Source organism: Mastigoproctus giganteus, chromosome 6 (genome assembly GCF_048544385.1).
Source record: "Mastigoproctus giganteus isolate SK-2022 chromosome 6, ASM4854438v1, whole genome shotgun sequence".
Classification (NCBI taxonomy): domain Eukaryota; kingdom Metazoa; phylum Arthropoda; class Arachnida; order Uropygi; family Thelyphonidae; genus Mastigoproctus; species Mastigoproctus giganteus.
In genome coordinates this window covers 155853145-155872159 of record NC_143580.1, presented here as the reverse complement: position 1 = coordinate 155872159, position 19015 = coordinate 155853145, and the positions used below count along the sequence as shown (strand labels likewise).

General features: G+C 35.4%; 1 protein-coding gene across 1 annotated transcript in view; it reads right to left on the bottom strand.

The window, feature by feature from the left end:
* LOC150084674 (sulfotransferase 1A1-like) overlaps positions 1-19015 on the bottom strand; it is a 128088-nt gene that overhangs the window by 19888 nt on the left and 89185 nt on the right. The window contains exons 5-6 of the mRNA XM_090376318.1: positions 11342-11442; positions 6898-7081 (exon numbers count right to left, since the gene is read on the bottom strand). Coding sequence (XP_090232444.1) covers positions 6898-7081; positions 11342-11442 — 285 coding nt within the window. The remainder of the gene's footprint in view (positions 1-6897; positions 7082-11341; positions 11443-19015) is intronic.

Sequence of the window (19015 nt, the reverse complement as noted above, 5' to 3'; positions counted from 1 at the left end):
CCGAATTGATCGACAAGGCTCTCATCATATACTCCCTCCTATCGTGTCTGGGCAGAATTGCAGACACTTTCAAATTCAACCCTAATTCTTGGCTTTTGTTCAACAGTGACCTGTACTTGTTAAGTAATTCTGCCGGTCTCCTACTCTTAATATCATTAGTGCCAACGTGTACAACTATTTCACCTTTTTTGCCCTTAAAAGATGATATTCGCTCTACAACGTCATCAACCTTTGCCCCTGGCAGACATACCCTGGTCCTGTTCCACCTATCCTTTTTACAAAGCATGTTCCCCGTTTCCCTGACAATAGTCACCAACAACTACTAGTTCCTTCTGGACCAGTGCATTCTGCCTAATGAGTCTGTAATTATTCATGCCATCCTTTGAATCCCTTTTGTGAATTGGGGATACATCTGCAGTCCCCAAGGTCCCCTGAATCCAATGATGCTTTCATGCTTATAGCTAAAAGGTTTGCTTACTTCCTTTACTGCCTCATTCTATATAATTGGATAGAACCAATCCACCTTGGTGCCGCATTCAATTTCAGAAATTTCTCCTCCATTTTTCTCTCAATTATCACAAAATCATTTAGCTCCTTGTCAGAACTTGATAAACTTCTGGCACCCCATTCTTAAAAAAATACCTCCTGTGTAAATGTAAAATATCTATTGTCCTTCAACAATCTGAGCAGGATCATCAATAGCTAAATCATATCTAGTGGACCAAAGTGATTCATCTACAGAATCTTTGCAAGATACATCTTGTAATCTGCCTTAGCTTGCTTGCCTAATGCCGCTTTGTGACTTGATTAGAGACTAGACCAGCCTGTCTCAACCTTTTTACCCTGGAGAACCCTTGAAATAATTTTCAGGTCTTGGGAGAACTCCTGCATAAAAATTATATCTACAGCTCATGGTATGTTAGCATGATCAGTAAGTTGTAGATATAATAATCCAATAATAATTGTCAATGCTCTTTTGAGTAGAGAATGATTTTTTTTTGTGGATCTGTTTATTTTGGCCAACTTAATACCAACTCCCCCCCATTCCCACAAAAGATATCAACTCTAATGCAAGTCAGTAGTGTAGGTAGAGGAAACTTCAGTTTTTGCCTTTTTTTTTAACTTCCTACTTGACCTTTTTTACCATCCCAGTTTGCCTAAAAGTCTTCTCACAATTTTATACTTCACAAGATGCTAATGAGGTATGGATCTGTAAGAGTATTTTTTTTTTTCCTCTATTTAAAACTAAAAATGACTTTTTAGCCAAACTTTCTTGAAAGAGAGAAAAAAAAAAAAAAACAGCTAGTTAAGCTTAGCTTACTTTTCTTGAAATTAATCTTTTTCTTTCCTTTTCATAAATTTTTTCATAAATTTTCCATAAGACAGCTCCAACTGATAAACTAGAGTGTTAGCCTCTTCAAAATGCATATCAAGTTTCAGGGAAAAAAATCCTTAGCTGCCTACTTCTGCAGCCAACATTTTCTGCACTCGGAACCCGAATTACAGATAAAGAATAATCTAAGACCAGTTGCAAATACCATGAGCCTTTTGGAAACATGGTATTTGTAACTATTTTGATTTAATAAACTTATTACCAGAAAAATGTAACATCTCTTAAGCACATGCATACAGAATTAAATACTCCAATTAATATCTGCTGCACCTTGAGGCACAGACAGGGAAAAAAAAAAAATATATATATATATATATATATATTTTTTTTTTTTTTTTTTTTTTGATGAGTGCTTTATACAAAATAAGTAGTGATATATATATATCACTACTTATTTTGTATAAAGCACTCATCAGATTATGGGTCCTCAGCCAGGAAAAGCATTTTGCACTGTCTTAATGCCATTCAGCACATTGCTATTGGGGCCTTTAGAACTTTCCTAGTACAAAGCTTATATGCAGAAGCAAATGAACACTACCTGCTATTTCTCAGGTGACAAACCTTCTTAGGTCTTTAAACATAAAAAAATAGAAGCCTCCCTACACGTCCTAGTTGGAAATACAAGGTGTGGCTATTAAATAATAAAACTGTTGCAATAAAATAAATATAATGAAATATTTTGTACCTTACAAGTTATTCCCATCAAAATCATTACCTTGGGTTTGCACACACACACACTATTCCATACATTTCTGTAAGTCTCTCTCTCTCTCTCTTCAATGGATTCAATTTAGGGAAGGGAAAAAGAGTCACATGAGGCTGGGTCTAGCAAGGTGCACATTCACACTCAGGGATTTGTTTTTTTGGCCAGAAACTGGCAAACAGAGAGTGCGTTATGTGCTGGAGCGTTGTCTTGAGGAGCATACAACCACCCTTCCACAATTCAGGTCGCTTCCTTAGTTTTTTCCATGCAGCCTTCTCAGAACTTCAGTGTACTATGTTTGATTGGCAGTCTGATTTGGTGAGACATATTCAGCCATGATAATTCCTTTAATATCAAAGAAAAAAAGCATAGTTTTCATTTTTGATTTCAACATCCTTGCTTTTTTTTGATCTGGGGGATTGTTTTGTCTTCCATTGCATGGCAGTCTATAGTTTCTGGGTCATACTGGAACAAACAACTTTCATTGCAAGTAGTTACAGTACTCAGAAAGTCTGGATCTTCAATTTTTTTTTTTTTTTTTTTTCAAAAAATCATCACAAAATTGAGGTCTTGTCATTCTTTGATCTTCCTTCAAAATTTTTGGCACCATCTTGGCGCACACTTTTCTCCTGCTAAATTATCAGTTAAAATTTGTCTGCTTCTTTGTCCATATCGAGTTCTGATGCAACCATTCTAACAATCACTACTAATCAATGTCCTTGCCTAGTCCACATTTTCATCAGTTTTCATACATACCAGACAGCCTGGTCATTCATAGTCTTCCAAATTCTCTCTTCCTTCTAAAAATCTTTTATGCCATTCAAACAAGTGCACTCTTGACAGTATTTTTCCCACAAACTTGATGTAACAACTCAATAAAGAAAACACCAACTTTCAGTTGTTTTCTTTATTTATTATTTTTTTTAATTTGAAGTTGGATTTGTTGTTCGATTCTTTTGTCTGTCATTTTTTCAGCAAACTGCAAAAGCACAAGATAATGAAAACCTGTCTCCCTGCAGAGAAAATGAGCATGTTGGAACGTGACTTGGTGGACAACCAGAGAAATTCAAGGTCAACATGTGCCTTTTTTTTAACGGGTGGCACTTGATGTGTAGTGCTGTATATGCAGTTTCATTATTTAATAGCCACACCTTGTATCTGTATGATCCTCTTTGTGCTCCTTTTTACAAAAAACAAAACTTGAGAGCTCTGACCTGCAGGATTTCAACTTAAAGAACTGCTGTACAAGTGGAACCTTAGGATGGGTCACTATACCAGTACACCTGATCTTCCATGAGCTGCAACAAGTTCTTTACTAAATGGGATAAGAACTTGTTGTCCTCATTGCTTACAATAACTGCATTCTGATCATATTTCTGAGAATTCGGATAAATATAGAATATACATGGATATTTTAGAAGACAAATCTGATAATCATGAAATATATGGGTTCATCAGCCATATATTTCCTTTCTTTATAGAAGAGGATTTTCCCTGCCTCTTGATGCAGCATACTTGCAGCTGAACTAAATGCATTCAACTTGCTTTGGTTAAAATATGCAACCTCTCCTCATAGCCTGCCATAATTCACACAGCTACCCTCAGTGAAATAACTGTTATTAAAAATAATCTTTATTCTTCTCATCCAATATTGAAAGAAATCTGATCTTGTCTTCATCACTTTCAAGAGCACAATGAGGAAGTAACATTCTGTTGGATACCAGACTCTCTGGTATTGTGGGAAATTAAAGATTAGACCAGCGGTTCCCAAACTTTTTTGACCCATTCAATGTAATATTTTTTTTATCACGAACCCCTTTCGACATAATATTCTTAATGTAAAACACAGCCTATATTCTCTGAAATCTTATAATATTTCTGAATTTTTATTATAAAATATTTCCAGTACTACATTTTTATAAGCAACATTGCATAATAATAAAAATTATTATTAAGTATTATTTATACTTTGTAAAGCAGTTATTAATAAATCCAAACTAGATTTCGAACAGGCTAAGAGTAGAAAACTAGCTTTTAGTCCAAATGGTAGCTGAGCATTCTGGTCTCTTGCCAAAGCTATTGGCCGCAATTTTTGCCCATCTCTGTTCTCACCTCTGACAAAACCAGATGGTTCTGTTGCCACATCAGCCAAAGATAAAGCTGACCTTCTAGCATCCTATTTTTATTCCAACTCATGTATTGGTGATCTTCGTAAATCACCTCAAACCATCCCCAGCACACTCCATTCAATGCCTCCTGTGGGCTTCCGACAAAAGGATGGCAGAAGGATTTTGATGAATCTGATGCTAAGAAAACTCCAGGTCCTGATGGTATTTCTCCAATTGTTCTCTAAACCTGTGCTCCTGAGCTTACTCCTGTTTTGTGTAGTCTTTTTTCACTTTCATATTCCAAAGGTGTTTTTTTTTCTGCTTGGAAATTTGCCCATATCCAGCCAATTCCTAAAAATGGTGACAAATCCCTTCAATCCAATTATCGTCTCATTGCAATTACTTCTATTCTTTCCAAAGAAATGGAGAAATCAATTAACCACCAACTCTTAAAACTATCTGGAAATCTTTCATCTGATCAACGATCACCAGTATGGATTCAGTCAGTGTCGTTCCAATGGTGATATTCTGGCTTATGTTAACCAACTATAGACAAATTCAATAGAAAAATTTGGTGAAACTCAAGCTATTTCTCTTGAAATTTCAAAGGCTTTTGGTCATATTTGGCATAAAGGTCTTCTAAATAAGCTTCCATCTTATGATTTGCCAGTTGTTCTTTGTAACGGAGTATCCAGTTTTCTCTCTAACCGCTCACTGCATGCGATGGTAGATGGCTCTGTCTTCTAACTTGTCCATTAATGCCGGTGTTCCCCAAGGTTCAGTTCTTTCTCCCACTCTTTTCCTCTTGTATATTAATGACCTTCTTCCATTGACTGGAAATCCTATCCATAGTTTTGCTGACGATAGCACATTGCATTCCACCTTCCAATTTGAGAAACCTTGCCCTGCTCAAACAGCTTCAACTTTAGTATCCACTGCCAAATCCTTAAATGCTGATCTCCAGATAATTCTCCAGTGGAGCAAAGATAACTTAATTTTAATCCTTCTAAAACTCAGTCCTGTCTTATATCTCACAAAAGAGATTCTTCTGCTCCTATATGCTTATCTTCGATGATGCTCTGATTTCTAAGCAAGATCTTGGGAATTACCCTGACTAATAATCTCTCTTGGCATAAAGCACATTACAAATATTGCTTCCACTGCATCTAATAAACTGGGTTTTCTCTTTCGCTCTCGGTGTTACTTTTCTTCCAAACAGATGCCGACTCTGTAGAAATCACAAATCTGCCCTACCATGGAATATTGTTCCCACATCTGGAGTGGTGCCCCCCAAAACCTTTCTCTGGCTTCTAGATTCCATTCAGAAGAGGGCAGTTAGGCCAATTGATGTCTCATCTCTAACAGTCTCTCCACTCTGTCTGATAGACAGTTTCTGTTGCATGCCTTTTCTATAGATACTTGCATGGCACTGTTCTTCTGAATTGGCTTCTATAATTCCTGTTCTCTCTTTCAAAGCAGTCCAAACATGTGCCGCAACCAGTCAACATCATTTTCAAACAACATTCATAGTGTCCAAGTTCAAACTCACAGAACCAACTTTTCTTCTTCTTCATTTATTCAACTTCTGTTTTCTGGAACCTCCTTCCTTCATACCTATTTCCCGAAAATTACAATCTACGGAAGTAGAAGTTTAATGTCAACAAGTATTTTCTTTCAACTTTTCAACCCATTCACGATATTAAGTACTATAGGTTCCAAAAAAAAAAAAAAAAAAAAATCCTTGAGAATGGGGGGGAAAGAAATTTAGTGTGGAAAACATTTATTTAACATGATATACTGTAAGGTAGTAAAACTCATTATGGGAGATGTGGTTTCTTTCTATGTTAATTTTTACTTTTTATTTAATTTTATTTTACTTTGTTTATTATTAGTTATATTTTGTAGTTTACAATAATATACCTATGTAAATCTATGCAGACGCTATTACAGAATTTTTATTGCAAATCCCCTGGAATACTTTTTCCAAACCACCGGTTTGGAACTGCTGGAGTAGACCATACAGTGAAAAGGGCATTAGATTTTCTCTAACTTTTATACTTCCTTATGTGAATTTAAATATATCAATTGTTAAAAAAAAAAAAAAAAAACTTATTCGGGAATGGGTCCCACGTGTGGTGAGAGCAAATCAAAGAAACCTATGGGACTAATATTAGCATAGTTATGTATTGGTGATTACGAACATTTTCTTGGTGACAAATCAAATTTATATGAATTTTTCCTCTTAATTCAGTGATAACTGCTATCTTACAGCCTTTAACTGCCCTTGATAAGGCAGCAATAAGCATGTCTAAAAAAAAAAAAAAAAAAACAGAAAAAAAAAAAAACAGAAAAATTTAGGCCTCAGTTACCCTTGTTAATCTCTCATCAAACAACATCAACCTTAATATAATATAGCTACTTAAAATGGTTTGTGTTGTTTCCCATAAAATTTTATTTTGTATATAAAATTTATTAGTTTGCTTGTAGCTACTGCAAATATTGATGGCATTTCTATTTCAGACTGTGGGTAGGTTTCTTTAATCAATAAGGCATGACCATAGCTGAATCCATCTGATGCCACAAAAATAAGGTAAATTTTTGTTTTTTTTTAAGTTATGTAAACGCTGATCCTACATTCTGGACTATAACAGCAAATTTATTTATTTTATATAGTAATATTAATTAAAAAATACCTTTCCTCATAAACTTTGATTTCGTCATGTCAAACAGGTCAGATATTGGAAGAACTTCCCTGTTTACCATGGTATTTGATTTCATCTTGCTAAAGGAACAATGATCGGCAATGGCATGTACAGCTTCTAAAGTAAGAGAATGCCCTAAAAACTTGGCTATATGTGTTATCATTCCTGTTAGATCCTGAAAGTAGTAAAACATACAAGTTAGTGGGAGAAACTTGCAACTCACATTTAGCTAACAATTGTGAAAGTTAATAGATACTCTGAAATGATGAAACATTTGCTGAAGGTAGTTGAGTAAAGTGACTGTATCACATTCTTAAAACTTTCCATTCTGGTGTTCTGCCACTGAATACTAAATGAATGATTGTACACACAATCATTCATTTAGTATTAGGAGTTGCATTTGTTTGTGGCTTGCTTATTGACTCCCCCTTATATGATGATCTTCATATGTGTGTGGAAGAACACTGGTAGCTCATTTTACATCATTTCCTAAAGTAATGCACACTGCACTATTGTTAATGCAATAATTTTTTTTTTTTTAAAAATTGATTTTTAGTATAATTGCCCTGCTTGTCAATCACTCCTTGATATCAATGTGAAGCTTTTGAATACTATTATAACAATGCAATTTTGTCTAGCTGTGGATCACAGCTTGTGAAAGTTCTAAGACACAAAACCTAAATTCCAAGGAAAAGTTTCTTCAACCAAGAGTAAGATGAAGTCCAGGGAACACGTCTCAACTGTATGCAGAGTATGGTAGAATTTCTCAGTTGTACTTGTCCATTAAAGAGGTAACATACTACACGTTCTTTTGTGCAAAATAAGCAATCCTGCTTAAAAAAAATTTAAAAAAAAACAGAAAAATTTTGTCAAAAGTTCAAGTGCAGCTTTGATCTCAAACTCTACATAGTAATTGGAAATCATTGCTTAAGGCATTTTATCCATGAAAATGATACCATTTATGAAGACAAAAGATAACTTTTATAACCTTCAGCTGCTACAATGCCTCACATAAATGATGTAGAGTGTTTCCAATGACAGCTGAATTTTGACTTTATAATCAATAGTTCATCTCTCTCTCTCTCTCTCTCTCTCTCTCTCTCTCTCTCTCTCTCTCTCTCTCTCTCTCTCTCTTCTCAAAACTATAACAGCTGTTGAGGAATCAAAGCGTGAAGATTTTTGTTCATCAGAAAGGTGATGGGATACCTATAAGGCAGAAATCTTCTGCTTTTGTAGTACTTCCACTATTATAGTATTAGTAGTAGCAAATGATGCAAGAAAGCAAGTTTATACAGCATCAGCCAAAAAAAAAAAAAAACTTGGTCTATTTCATCTATCCATCCCCTCCAATATTTTGTCTAATTCTTCCTTTAATATATTCAAACTATTCATTTCTACAACAATGGATGGAAGCTGGTTCCAGCAATCAACCACCCATTGGTTGAAGGCAAACTTCTGCACATCTATTCTACAACCATCCTTCCTTAATTTGAATTTATGTTCCCTCACGTGATAGTCTGACCAAGAGGAAGAATATCATCAACAATGAGTTTGCCCGAGTCATTCAAAGCTTTAAACACCTCAATCAGATCACCTCACAGGTGCTTACTCTCTCTAGATGCTGCATTTTATAGAAAAAAGTGGCTTTCTTGATAAGAGCATCCCCTCTGTTCCCCATGACTAGTGAGGGAAATAAAGGGGATGTTCCTGAGTGTATTAACACACAGTTGATACATTTCTCTGGGATTACTGCTACCCATATGCAAACATTCAAGTGCAGCTTTGATCTCAAACTCTACATAGTAATTGGAATTGGCAATCATTACTTAAGGCATTATATGCAGTACCTTGCAATGTTGAACTTCAATTGCCAATTATTAACCCATCTGCCTATTTTTTTACATCCTATTGCATCATCATTATATCAATGATAATAACATTAATAATACAGATAACAAAAACAGGTCCAGCACCAAACCCTGTAGAACTCCACTAAAAATTAGTCCATGAAGAGCAATGTTCATTGATAACCATTCTGTCTTCTTCCACTGAATCATCCCTTTATCCATAGCAGTAACTGCTCTTAATGCCACACTGCTCCAATGTGTACAGATACAGGTCCATGCTGCTCCAATTCTATCCAACAAATGCTCATTTTGGGCATACAGGTCTGACAGAAATTTCTTATGTTGTCATTCTGTTATCTTCATCTAAACTGGAAGCAACTGTGATGGCAGAAGATCTGTTATGTTCATCTAAAATGGAAGCAACAGTGATGGCAGAAAGTCATTAATTACAATTACCATATTTCCCCATGTATAAGATGCACCTTTTTTCGAAAAATTTGGGGTCTAAAAACTGGGTGCATCTTATACAGTGGTGGTTGTAGATTTTTTTTACTTGCATTTCCCGCTTGTCTTTGCGCTCATTGTTTCGCATTTGTTACCGGTACATCAGGTTATGTTTTGCCATGTTCTGCCCAGAAATGGCTCAGAAAATATTTTCGTACAGTGCTGAATTCAAGTTAAGTGATCCAGTTTGCAAAAGTGAATGGAAATCGTGCTGCTGAATGTAAGTTTTGTCCTCCTCCAACTGAGAAAACAATCAGAGACTGGCTACGGGAAGAAGAAACCCTACTGAAAACGCCACAGCAGAAGAAGGCCATTAGAGGCAAGTCAGCAAAATGGCCTAATTTAGAGAGGGAATTGAAGATATAGATTGAGGAGCAAAGGGCAATTGGAATTCCTGTGTCCACAAAGATGGTTCAGCATGAGGCAAGAAGAACTGCTGATAAAAAAAGTTACTGATTTCAAAGAAGGACACAATTGGTGCTTCAGGTTCATGAAACGGAATGGACTAAGCATGCGTACATGCACCAGACTTGCCCAAAAGATGCCTGAAAGCTATGAGCAGAAGGTCCTTGAATTTCATCATTTTGTCATTCAATGTCGGAAGACACATCAGTTTGAGTTGGGACAGATTGCAAATATGGACAAAGTCTCCCTTCAATTTGATGTCCCAAGTAACAGAACTGTTGATAAGAAGGGGGTGAAAACTGTAAATGTGAAGACAAGTGGACATGAAAAGAGCCATTATAGTTGTACTAGCTTGTTGTGCCGACGGAACCAAGCTGCCTCCTATGCTGATTTTCAAATGCAAAAAATGCCAAAAGAAGACATTCCTCGAGGAGTGAATGTCCATGTTCATGACAAGGGAGGCGCCTCCGTAGCCAGGTGGGAAGGAGCAGCAGTGCATAGCACATGCTTCTTGATTAGACCGGGGTTCGAACCTGTCATCACCAAATACAGAGGATGTGGAAAGGTCAGGGAATGACCACCGCATATCCCGGAGCAATATGGCCTTAGTTGCTAATGCTCCTAAAAACCAAATAACTAACTAAATAACTAACATGACAAGGGTTGGATGGATCAGGATGGGATGAAGATCTAGTTTGAGAAAGTTTGGAGCAGGAGACCAATTGGGCTCTTACGCAAACCTGCCCTATTGGTGCTTGATCAGTTCAGGGCACACATAATAAAAAACACAAAGAAGATTGCTGCAGAGCAAAAAACAAAACTTGCCGTCATACCTGAAGGCTTGACATCCCAGCTCCAACCACTTGATGTCAGCATTAACAAACCCTTCAAAGCTGCCATGAGAGACTAATGGAACCAATGGATAAAGTCTTCTGGGGACAATCTGACACCAGCAGGAAGAGTGAAGAAACCAATTATAGGAGAAGTTTGTACCTGGGTGAAAAGATCCTGGGATAATATCAAGATTGAGATCGTTGTCAAGTCATTTAAGAAGTGTGGCATTTCAAATGCCATAGATGGAACTGAGGATGAGGCAATATATGAAGACAGTGATTCATCAACAGACACAGATGAGGACAAGCTAATGGATGGGAGTTTTGACAATGATGAGTTGTATGAATTTTATGATGAATAAAACTTGAGTTCAATAACTTTATGTAATACATTTTTTTTCAAATTTCGAGCCCCAAAATTAAGGTGCATCTAATACATGGAAATATGGTACTGGTTACAGAACCATCAAGGCACTATACTTCAATCTAAACACCCCCCCCCCCAATTGTTTATCAATTTCATTTGGGTTGCCTGGGATGCATGTTGCAACAGGTGCCCCATATCCAACATCTCAGGGATTGGGTGGGGGGGGGAGAAATCAGTGCCTTTTCACTCTGCAACTATTTGTCTACCTAGTGATGACTCATGGCACTTTTCAGTTTTTCTAAAAATTCAAAAAATCTGCTTTGAGTAGAGACAATGTGACCCCTGCCTTGTGCATCTATGAGTTTTCCTGTTCCTATTCTTAAATAAAACTATATTAACTATTCTACATATTTATTCAACTTAAAGAATTATATATAACATAATAGAACAAAATTACTGCAAACATATTAAATTCCTACCAGTTTTAATTCTTCATATGACACAAAAAGAACCTTATATGAATAGTCCTGACAGAATTTCCAGTAAGTCGATACATGCTCAAACCATGAACCATATACCACTGTAAAAATTGTAAGTTCTATTAACATTAATAATCAATAAATATTACACAATTCTACAAGTAAATAAATTCCTTTTTATTCATTTTCTGTTGAGATTTGAAAGTCTGCTAACATTAGTGTTAATATTAATTCTTTACAACTGGTTCATATTCTAAATTGCACTAAATTTGTTAATTTTTCTCAACATGATACAAGCATTAAATAGTTTCATACATTCGGAAAAAAGCATATAACAGCATTATGTTTGCATCAAAATGAAATGGAAATATTACTTTTTCTCTACCACTCTGTGGTCCAAAAATCCATGCTTTAATCCAGAGATGTGGCAAGTCTAGGGCAACCTAATGTCCCTATCAAAGCAGAGTTAGCAGAGTGCCAAGTATGATATACAAAACAATTAGCCCCTTTTTTTTGTAATATAAATTTTAAAATATTTTAATCTATTATTTGAATCAGTTGAAAGAGGATTGAGTTATGGGTAACATGGTGATGGTAGTTATTTAAATATGTGCATGTGGCCTTTTAAATATTGTTTGTAACAAAACTCCATAAGGAGGTGGGTATAATAGTTGGTATTTGCAGTGGCAAATGATGCAGCAAAAAAAAAAAAAAAACAGTCCTCATATCACATATCCATCCCTTCTAATTAATTGTATAATTTGTTTTTTAAGCTTATTTAAACCATCCACTTCCACAACAATCAATGGAAGTTTGTTCTAACAATCAGTTTACCTCTGTCTAAAAGAAAATTTTCATATCTATCCTGTAATAATTCTTCAATTTAAATCTATCCCCCCTCACATGTATTGTCTGAGCAAGGATGCCACCAGCATTTAGCTTACTCAATCCATTCAAAGCCTTAAATATCTAAATCATATTTCCTCGCAAGTGCCTAGTCTACAGATACAATTTGCAGAACTGGAACTTTTCATGGTAAGAGAATCCTTTTGTTCCTCTCACCAGTCTCATTTTCAGTTTTCTCAAATGCTAAAACTTTTTTTTTCATTAAAAGTGGCTTAAAAAGCAGTGAATTAATAAAAATAAACTTTCCTTACTGAAAAAACAAGATTTCTCACTATTATTAGAATAAGTTTTGGAAGAAAGAATTACATAACCTGCTTCAGAATAGCTTTTGAAAATATAAACTTGTATATTGAATGAAAATGCTAGACTTGTAAATTACCTGTAAGAAATGAAGCCAATAAATTTGTTGAGAAAACAGGGGAAAAAAAATTAATTACATGTTCCTTGTAGTCTTCTTACTTTTTCTCTTTTATATTCTTCTGCTTATATTTCTAAAGGATATCTCTATTTCCCTTCTCTTTTGTTCCTTTTTCTTCATCCTCTCTCCCCTTCCTTTCTAAATTATTTTGAGGTTCTCCTTGTGACAAGCTTAGTGTGTGTGTCTCTTGATAGTAGAACCTGGCTGCCTCCTTGTGGCTTGGGATGGGAGTCGGGGGGGGGGGGGGCTTTGTTCACATACAAGAACACTTTGACCTTGGATTTTTATGTCTGGGGTCATGTGAAACAAACAGTTTATGCCACAGAGGTTAACAACCAAGATGATCCAAGAAGCTGTTGCTGCTATTAAAAACAGTGCTATTTGTACATGTAGGTGATTTCTTCCCACATCGTGTTAAAGCCTGTCTTCTGTTACACTGCACTCATATTGAACATGCTTCTGTTTGATTGCAGTATTAATAAAATTCATTTCTATACAACATTGAGTTTCCTAGTGCTCTTCAATTCATAGCTAAATTTTAATCAAACATTATTCTGTATTTATTCATAACTATGTGCAGTACAAGCCACATTATTCAGATACTTAACTAATAATTAAAATAAAAACGTTTTTACATAAATAAAACATTTCTAATTAAAGTAAGCCTTTTCACAATAATTGCTTTTCAATAAATTTACTATTATACGTAAAATGCTATAAGCAGAAATGACATCTCTAATCTATTTAATGCTCTAAGTCAAAACCCATTGCTCCTACTTCAAACTGAGTGTAAACTTTTCTTCTTGTATTTTAATGAACCATTCCCTGAATAAATATAGATGTCAATTTCAAGGACATCCTGTATAACTATAACAAAATGATGAATCCAGTAGTGAATGTATCACATCATTATAAAAATTAGGGGATATAATGAAACAAATATATATTTTATAGAGACAGAAGGGAATCTAAGGTCAGAAGAATCCTGGAATAAAATTATATAAGGTAAATTTATATTGATGCCATTCCCTGGTTTAAAAAAAAAAAAAAAGTATAAATACATCACATCATTCACAAAGCATTTAATAACAATGGATATGGAGTAATTGCATTAAACTATTTAATAAAAAACTTTCTTCACAAAAAAATAAATAAATAATTCATTTCAAATATACCAAAAACTCTGTTGTCTATTACTGGTAAAAAAAAAAAAAAAACTACTGTTACTTTTTTTGTCATTCTTGGTATATAATTTTTTTTTAAATCAGAATTTTTTTTTTTAGAATATTTAACAGTATTGAATACCAGAGGGGAAAAAAATGACAATAAAAGATAACTGAAAATAAATCTTTATAAATATAAATAAGAAAACTTTTTTTAATTAAATATAGTGAATTGAGATAAAAGTCAAGGGGGGAAAAAGCACTGGGAAACCAAACCTCAGTCAGATCTACTAACAGCTGCCAGTGTCTCCAGATGCTGTAATTAGCACAACCGAAGCCTTGCCTTTTGTTCTCTTCACCAAGCTTACTGCTCTTCTCTATATCTGTACAGACAGATACTACATCTTTCCCAAAATGAGGCATCCAGACCTATATGCTGTATCCAAAATGTAGCCTAACTATTGCTTTGTACAATGGGGGCGCCTCCGTAGCCAGGTGGGAAGGAGCAGCAATGCATAGCCCATGCTTCTTAATTAGACCGGGGTTCGAGCCAGTCACCACCAAATATGGAGGATGCGGAAAGGTCAAGGAATGACCACCGCATATTCCCAGAGCAATATGGCCTTAGTTGCTAATGCTCCTAAAAACCAAATAACATAACATAACATGCAATTGGATAATCTCCTTATCTACTGGAAAAATTCCTGTATATCATTGACAAAACCCTATAAGCTGTCCTAGCAGCTTGTCTGCATTAATCAGAGAACTTCATCTTTGAATGCACAATTACCCCAGTCTTTTTCATTCTCCACTACCCTGAGTGTAGTACCAGACAGCTGGTAAGTTAATCTGGTATTACTGTTATCCGTAATATTAACATTAACAGATGCAAGGTACTGCATTTGTTAATTTTAAATTTCAATTGCCATATCTCAACCCATTACCTAATTTTTTCTAGATCTTGTTGCACTAGCATACTGTCAATCACCCTACCAACTTTCATATCATCTGTAAACTGCAGATGATACAAAGCCAATGTCTTCATTAATATCATTAACAAATATAGAAAATGACAATGGGCCCAGCAATGAATTCTGGGGAACTCTGCAAATAACATTAGTCCAAGAATATCAGTGCCCATTGATAACCATTCTCCACCTTCTCCCATTCAACCATCCCTTTATCCATAGCAGTAACTTTCTCTTAATGCCACACTGCTTCAATTTGTAAAATAGTGTTTTTTGTGCAACAGCATCAAAAGCAGTTCTGAAATCTTAAGTATATGATTTCAGTTGTTTGTTGCATCCAGTTCCTTTCTTACTGTTTCATTTTATAGTATCCAATCAGATTAGTAAGACAATATCACCCCTTAAGTTCATGCTGTGAATGCAGTATAACTGCATTACTTTCCCTGGAACAGAAGTCAAGGAACAGGTCTACTATAATTACTCATGTCACCTTTGATCCTTTTTGTGAATTGGGGATACATTTTCATATCTTCGGCCAATAGCAACCTCCCCTAAATCCAAGGATGCTCTCAAAATTATGGCTAAAGGTTTGCTTGCTTCTTTTCTGCCTTTCTTGATATAACTGGGTAGATCCTATTCACTCTACCCAGTTATATCCTATTCACTCTACCCAGTTATATCTCAGGGAAAAAAAATATATATATTCATGTGTGTGACTGCAGATGCAAAAATACCTATTCAGCTTGTCAGCAACCTGAGCAGATTCATCAACAGCTAAATCATTCATATCTAGTGGATCAATGAGATTCATATCCTTTCTAATGTTTCCATAAGTAGTCTTTCCTACTTTTCTTTGCCAGAGACTTCTCCTAATCTTCATTATCTTGCCTAACCCCCTTTGTAACTTATTGCAGACTAGTTTATATCTACCATAGACTTCTGTACTACCTGATAATTTATATGCAACCCAAGCATTTGTATTTGCTATAAAAATACCTAATATTGAGTTTATATTGCTGTTGATAACATTAGTTGGTTCCACTGCACATACTGTGACCACTGCCACCTAGTGGTTCTTTTATCTTCAGATTTTTATTGTGTGAAGAGTTGCTGCTGATAATCAGATCAAGAGTATTGCTCTCTCTTGTTGCCTCTCTATCATGCTGCTATAGAAAATAGTCATTCAGTAAATCCACAAAAGCTGAGTGTGTGTGTGTGTGTGTGTGTGTGTGTGTGTGTGTGTGTGTGTGTGTGTGTGTGTGTGTGTGTGTGTGTGTGTGTGTGTGTGTGTGTGTGTGTGTGTGTCCAACCTACAAGTTCCAGTCAATGTCTGGAAAGTTAAAATCCCTAATTATAAGACATGCTGATCTACTTACCTAGTTTATTTGTCTATACACATGTTTGTTATACTTATTCCAGTCATTTGGCCTACAACACATATCTACCCTTCATTTTTTTTTTTAACTCCTTGCTACATATTTTATTAGAGTTATAATTTTAACTCTGCTGTTAATCTATGTTAATTACGTCACACCAAAATGATTAAATATTGCAATGACCACCCATTCCATTCTACTGGACATATTCCCCTAAATTTTATGTGCTCCTTAACTAAGAGCATATTTCCCTCCTGTTATTTCTGCACAAATTACTTCCATGTTCAAATTATGCATTCCTTATGTTTGAGTGATACCATGTCTCCGATGCCTGTACAAAGTCGGTATTTTATGACTTGGCTAGTGATTCTTATTCAAATTTACTATGCTCTTAGCATAAGCGTACATGCACCTGTCCTTACTTTTAGTCACTCTAACATAGCCCATATATTTGCTTATTTCATGAAGAGACACCCCGCCCTAGAAGGCCTTAGAATCCCCCAATGCTTTGTTTTACAGGCTGCTGCATATTCCAAAAGAACCAATGCAATTCTTGCAAGTCTACTGTTACTCTATTATTTTATATATATATATATATATATATATATATTTTTTTTTTTTTTTTTTTAATATGAGACACTAGTAATTAATATAATTTAGCCACTGATTAAAAAAGTAATGCAGGACAATTTAGACAAGACTGCAATTATACTTCAGACACAGCATGGGTTTTTTCAGGGAAAAAAAAAAAATCTTGTCTGACCAATTATGATTGGATACTATGATACATTCACAAAGGAAATGGATGCAAATAATAATTTTTGATATCATATACTTAGATTTCAGGAAATCTTTTGATACTGTTGCATATAAAAAGATTGCTGTAGCTGTGTAGCATTAAGGGCAAGTTGATGCTATGGACATAGGGATGGTTGAGTGCGAGAAGACAGTGAGAATGGACACTACTCTTCGTGGATTAATGTTATTAGTGAAAACAACAATGGACCCAACACTGACCCCTGGAGTTCCCCAGGGGTCTATTTTTATTGTTTTAGTGTTGGGTGCATTTTTATTTTCTATATTTATCAGTGATACTGATGAAGGTATATTAGACAATGTCCAAGTTTGTAGATGATACAAAGGTTGGCAGGGTGGTTAATGACAGTAAAGAAAGTATGCTGCTACAATAAGATCTAGAAAAATTAGACAGTGGGCTGAGAAATGGTAATTGAAGTTTAACATTGACAAATGCAAAGTACTGAATATGTGTAGCAGTAATCCCAGAGTAACATACATATTCTGTGGTACTACACTCAAGGTAATGGAAGATGAAAAGGATCTGGGGGTAATTGTGTAGTCATATATATGAAGTTCTCAGGGCAGTGCAGAGAGGCTGCCAGGATAGCTAGTGGTGTTCTGTGGCTGCCAGGACAGCTAGTGATATACAGGAATTTTGCTAGCAGGCATAAGGAGGTGATCATCTCATTGTATAAGGTAATGGTCAGGCCACATCTTAAGTACTGTATACAGGTCTGGATGTCTCGTTTTAGGATGGATGTAGAGCAAATGGAATGGGTACAGAGAAGGGCAACAAGACTAGGGAAGGGAGCAGAGGGGATGCTCTTACCAAGAAAAGCTTCATTTCTACAAATTGCAGCATTTGGAGACTAGGCACCTGCGAGATGATCTGACTAAGGTGTTTAAGGCTTTAAATGGCTTCGGCAAACTCACTGCTGATGGGATTTTTCCTCTTGGCCAAACTATGCACATGAGGGGACATAAATGCAAATTAAGGAAGAATGATTTCAGAATAGATGTGCAGCAGTTTGCCTTCAGCCAATGGATGGTTGATTCGTGGAACAAGCTTCCATCCATTGTTGTAGAAGTGGATAGTTTGAATACATTCATGGAAGTACTAGACAAAATATTGGAGGGGATGGATAGATATAATGGGATTTTTTTTTTCCCCCCGTTTTAGCTGATGCTGTATAAGCTTGCTTTCTTTATCATTTGCCACTACTAATATTAATCTGTGTTATATCCCCAAGCTAGCAGTTTTCCAACCCACCTAATGCTGCTTCAATAGCATCAAGCAAATAACCTTACACCCCTCTATTAAATGTATCCTATCCCTATAAAAAAAAAAAAAAAAAAAAAAGTCTCTCTTGTGAACAAGCACACAAAGCATGCTCAGAAAAATTCTATCCCATGAATTATAAGACAGCTGACTTGGTTGGAAGCCCAAATAGCAGTTCGGTTTTATTTCAGTTTTTTTTGGCAAGAGCAGCTAAGGCTATAATGCACCAAGTCCAACCAAATAGCAGTACATTACAGGTAAGACTCACTTAAAATACACAGTGTTTTAAAAAAAATTAAAAAAAAGAACAAGACAACATGAATGCATATAAAGTTATTTTTAGCTAATTCTGAATGTGCTCTTGTAAGGTAAATTAAAAGATCAAGTTTTGTGCCCTACACATATTTATCACACTGCAATTTATCTATATTTTGCAATTATAATGCAGTATAATTGCAGACTACAGGCATAACTTATTTAAACTGCAGGAGCAGTCCCAGTTAAGGACTAAAGGGCTATAGCTTCCCTTATTGTGAGTGAGTGAGTTTTTTTTACCAACATGATGATTAACAATTAATGGTTTCCTGGAACACTGCTTTAGTTCCAGAAAATCCTGGGACTGCACCTGTTTAAAATGTATATATATTTTTAAAATGTTACTGACTTTAAAAGAGAATAAAAAACTTTTCACATTTAGATTTGTTAATGTTAATAAACTGATATATGTACAGCCCATTTGGATGGTGCTATTTACCAGTCCTTGACT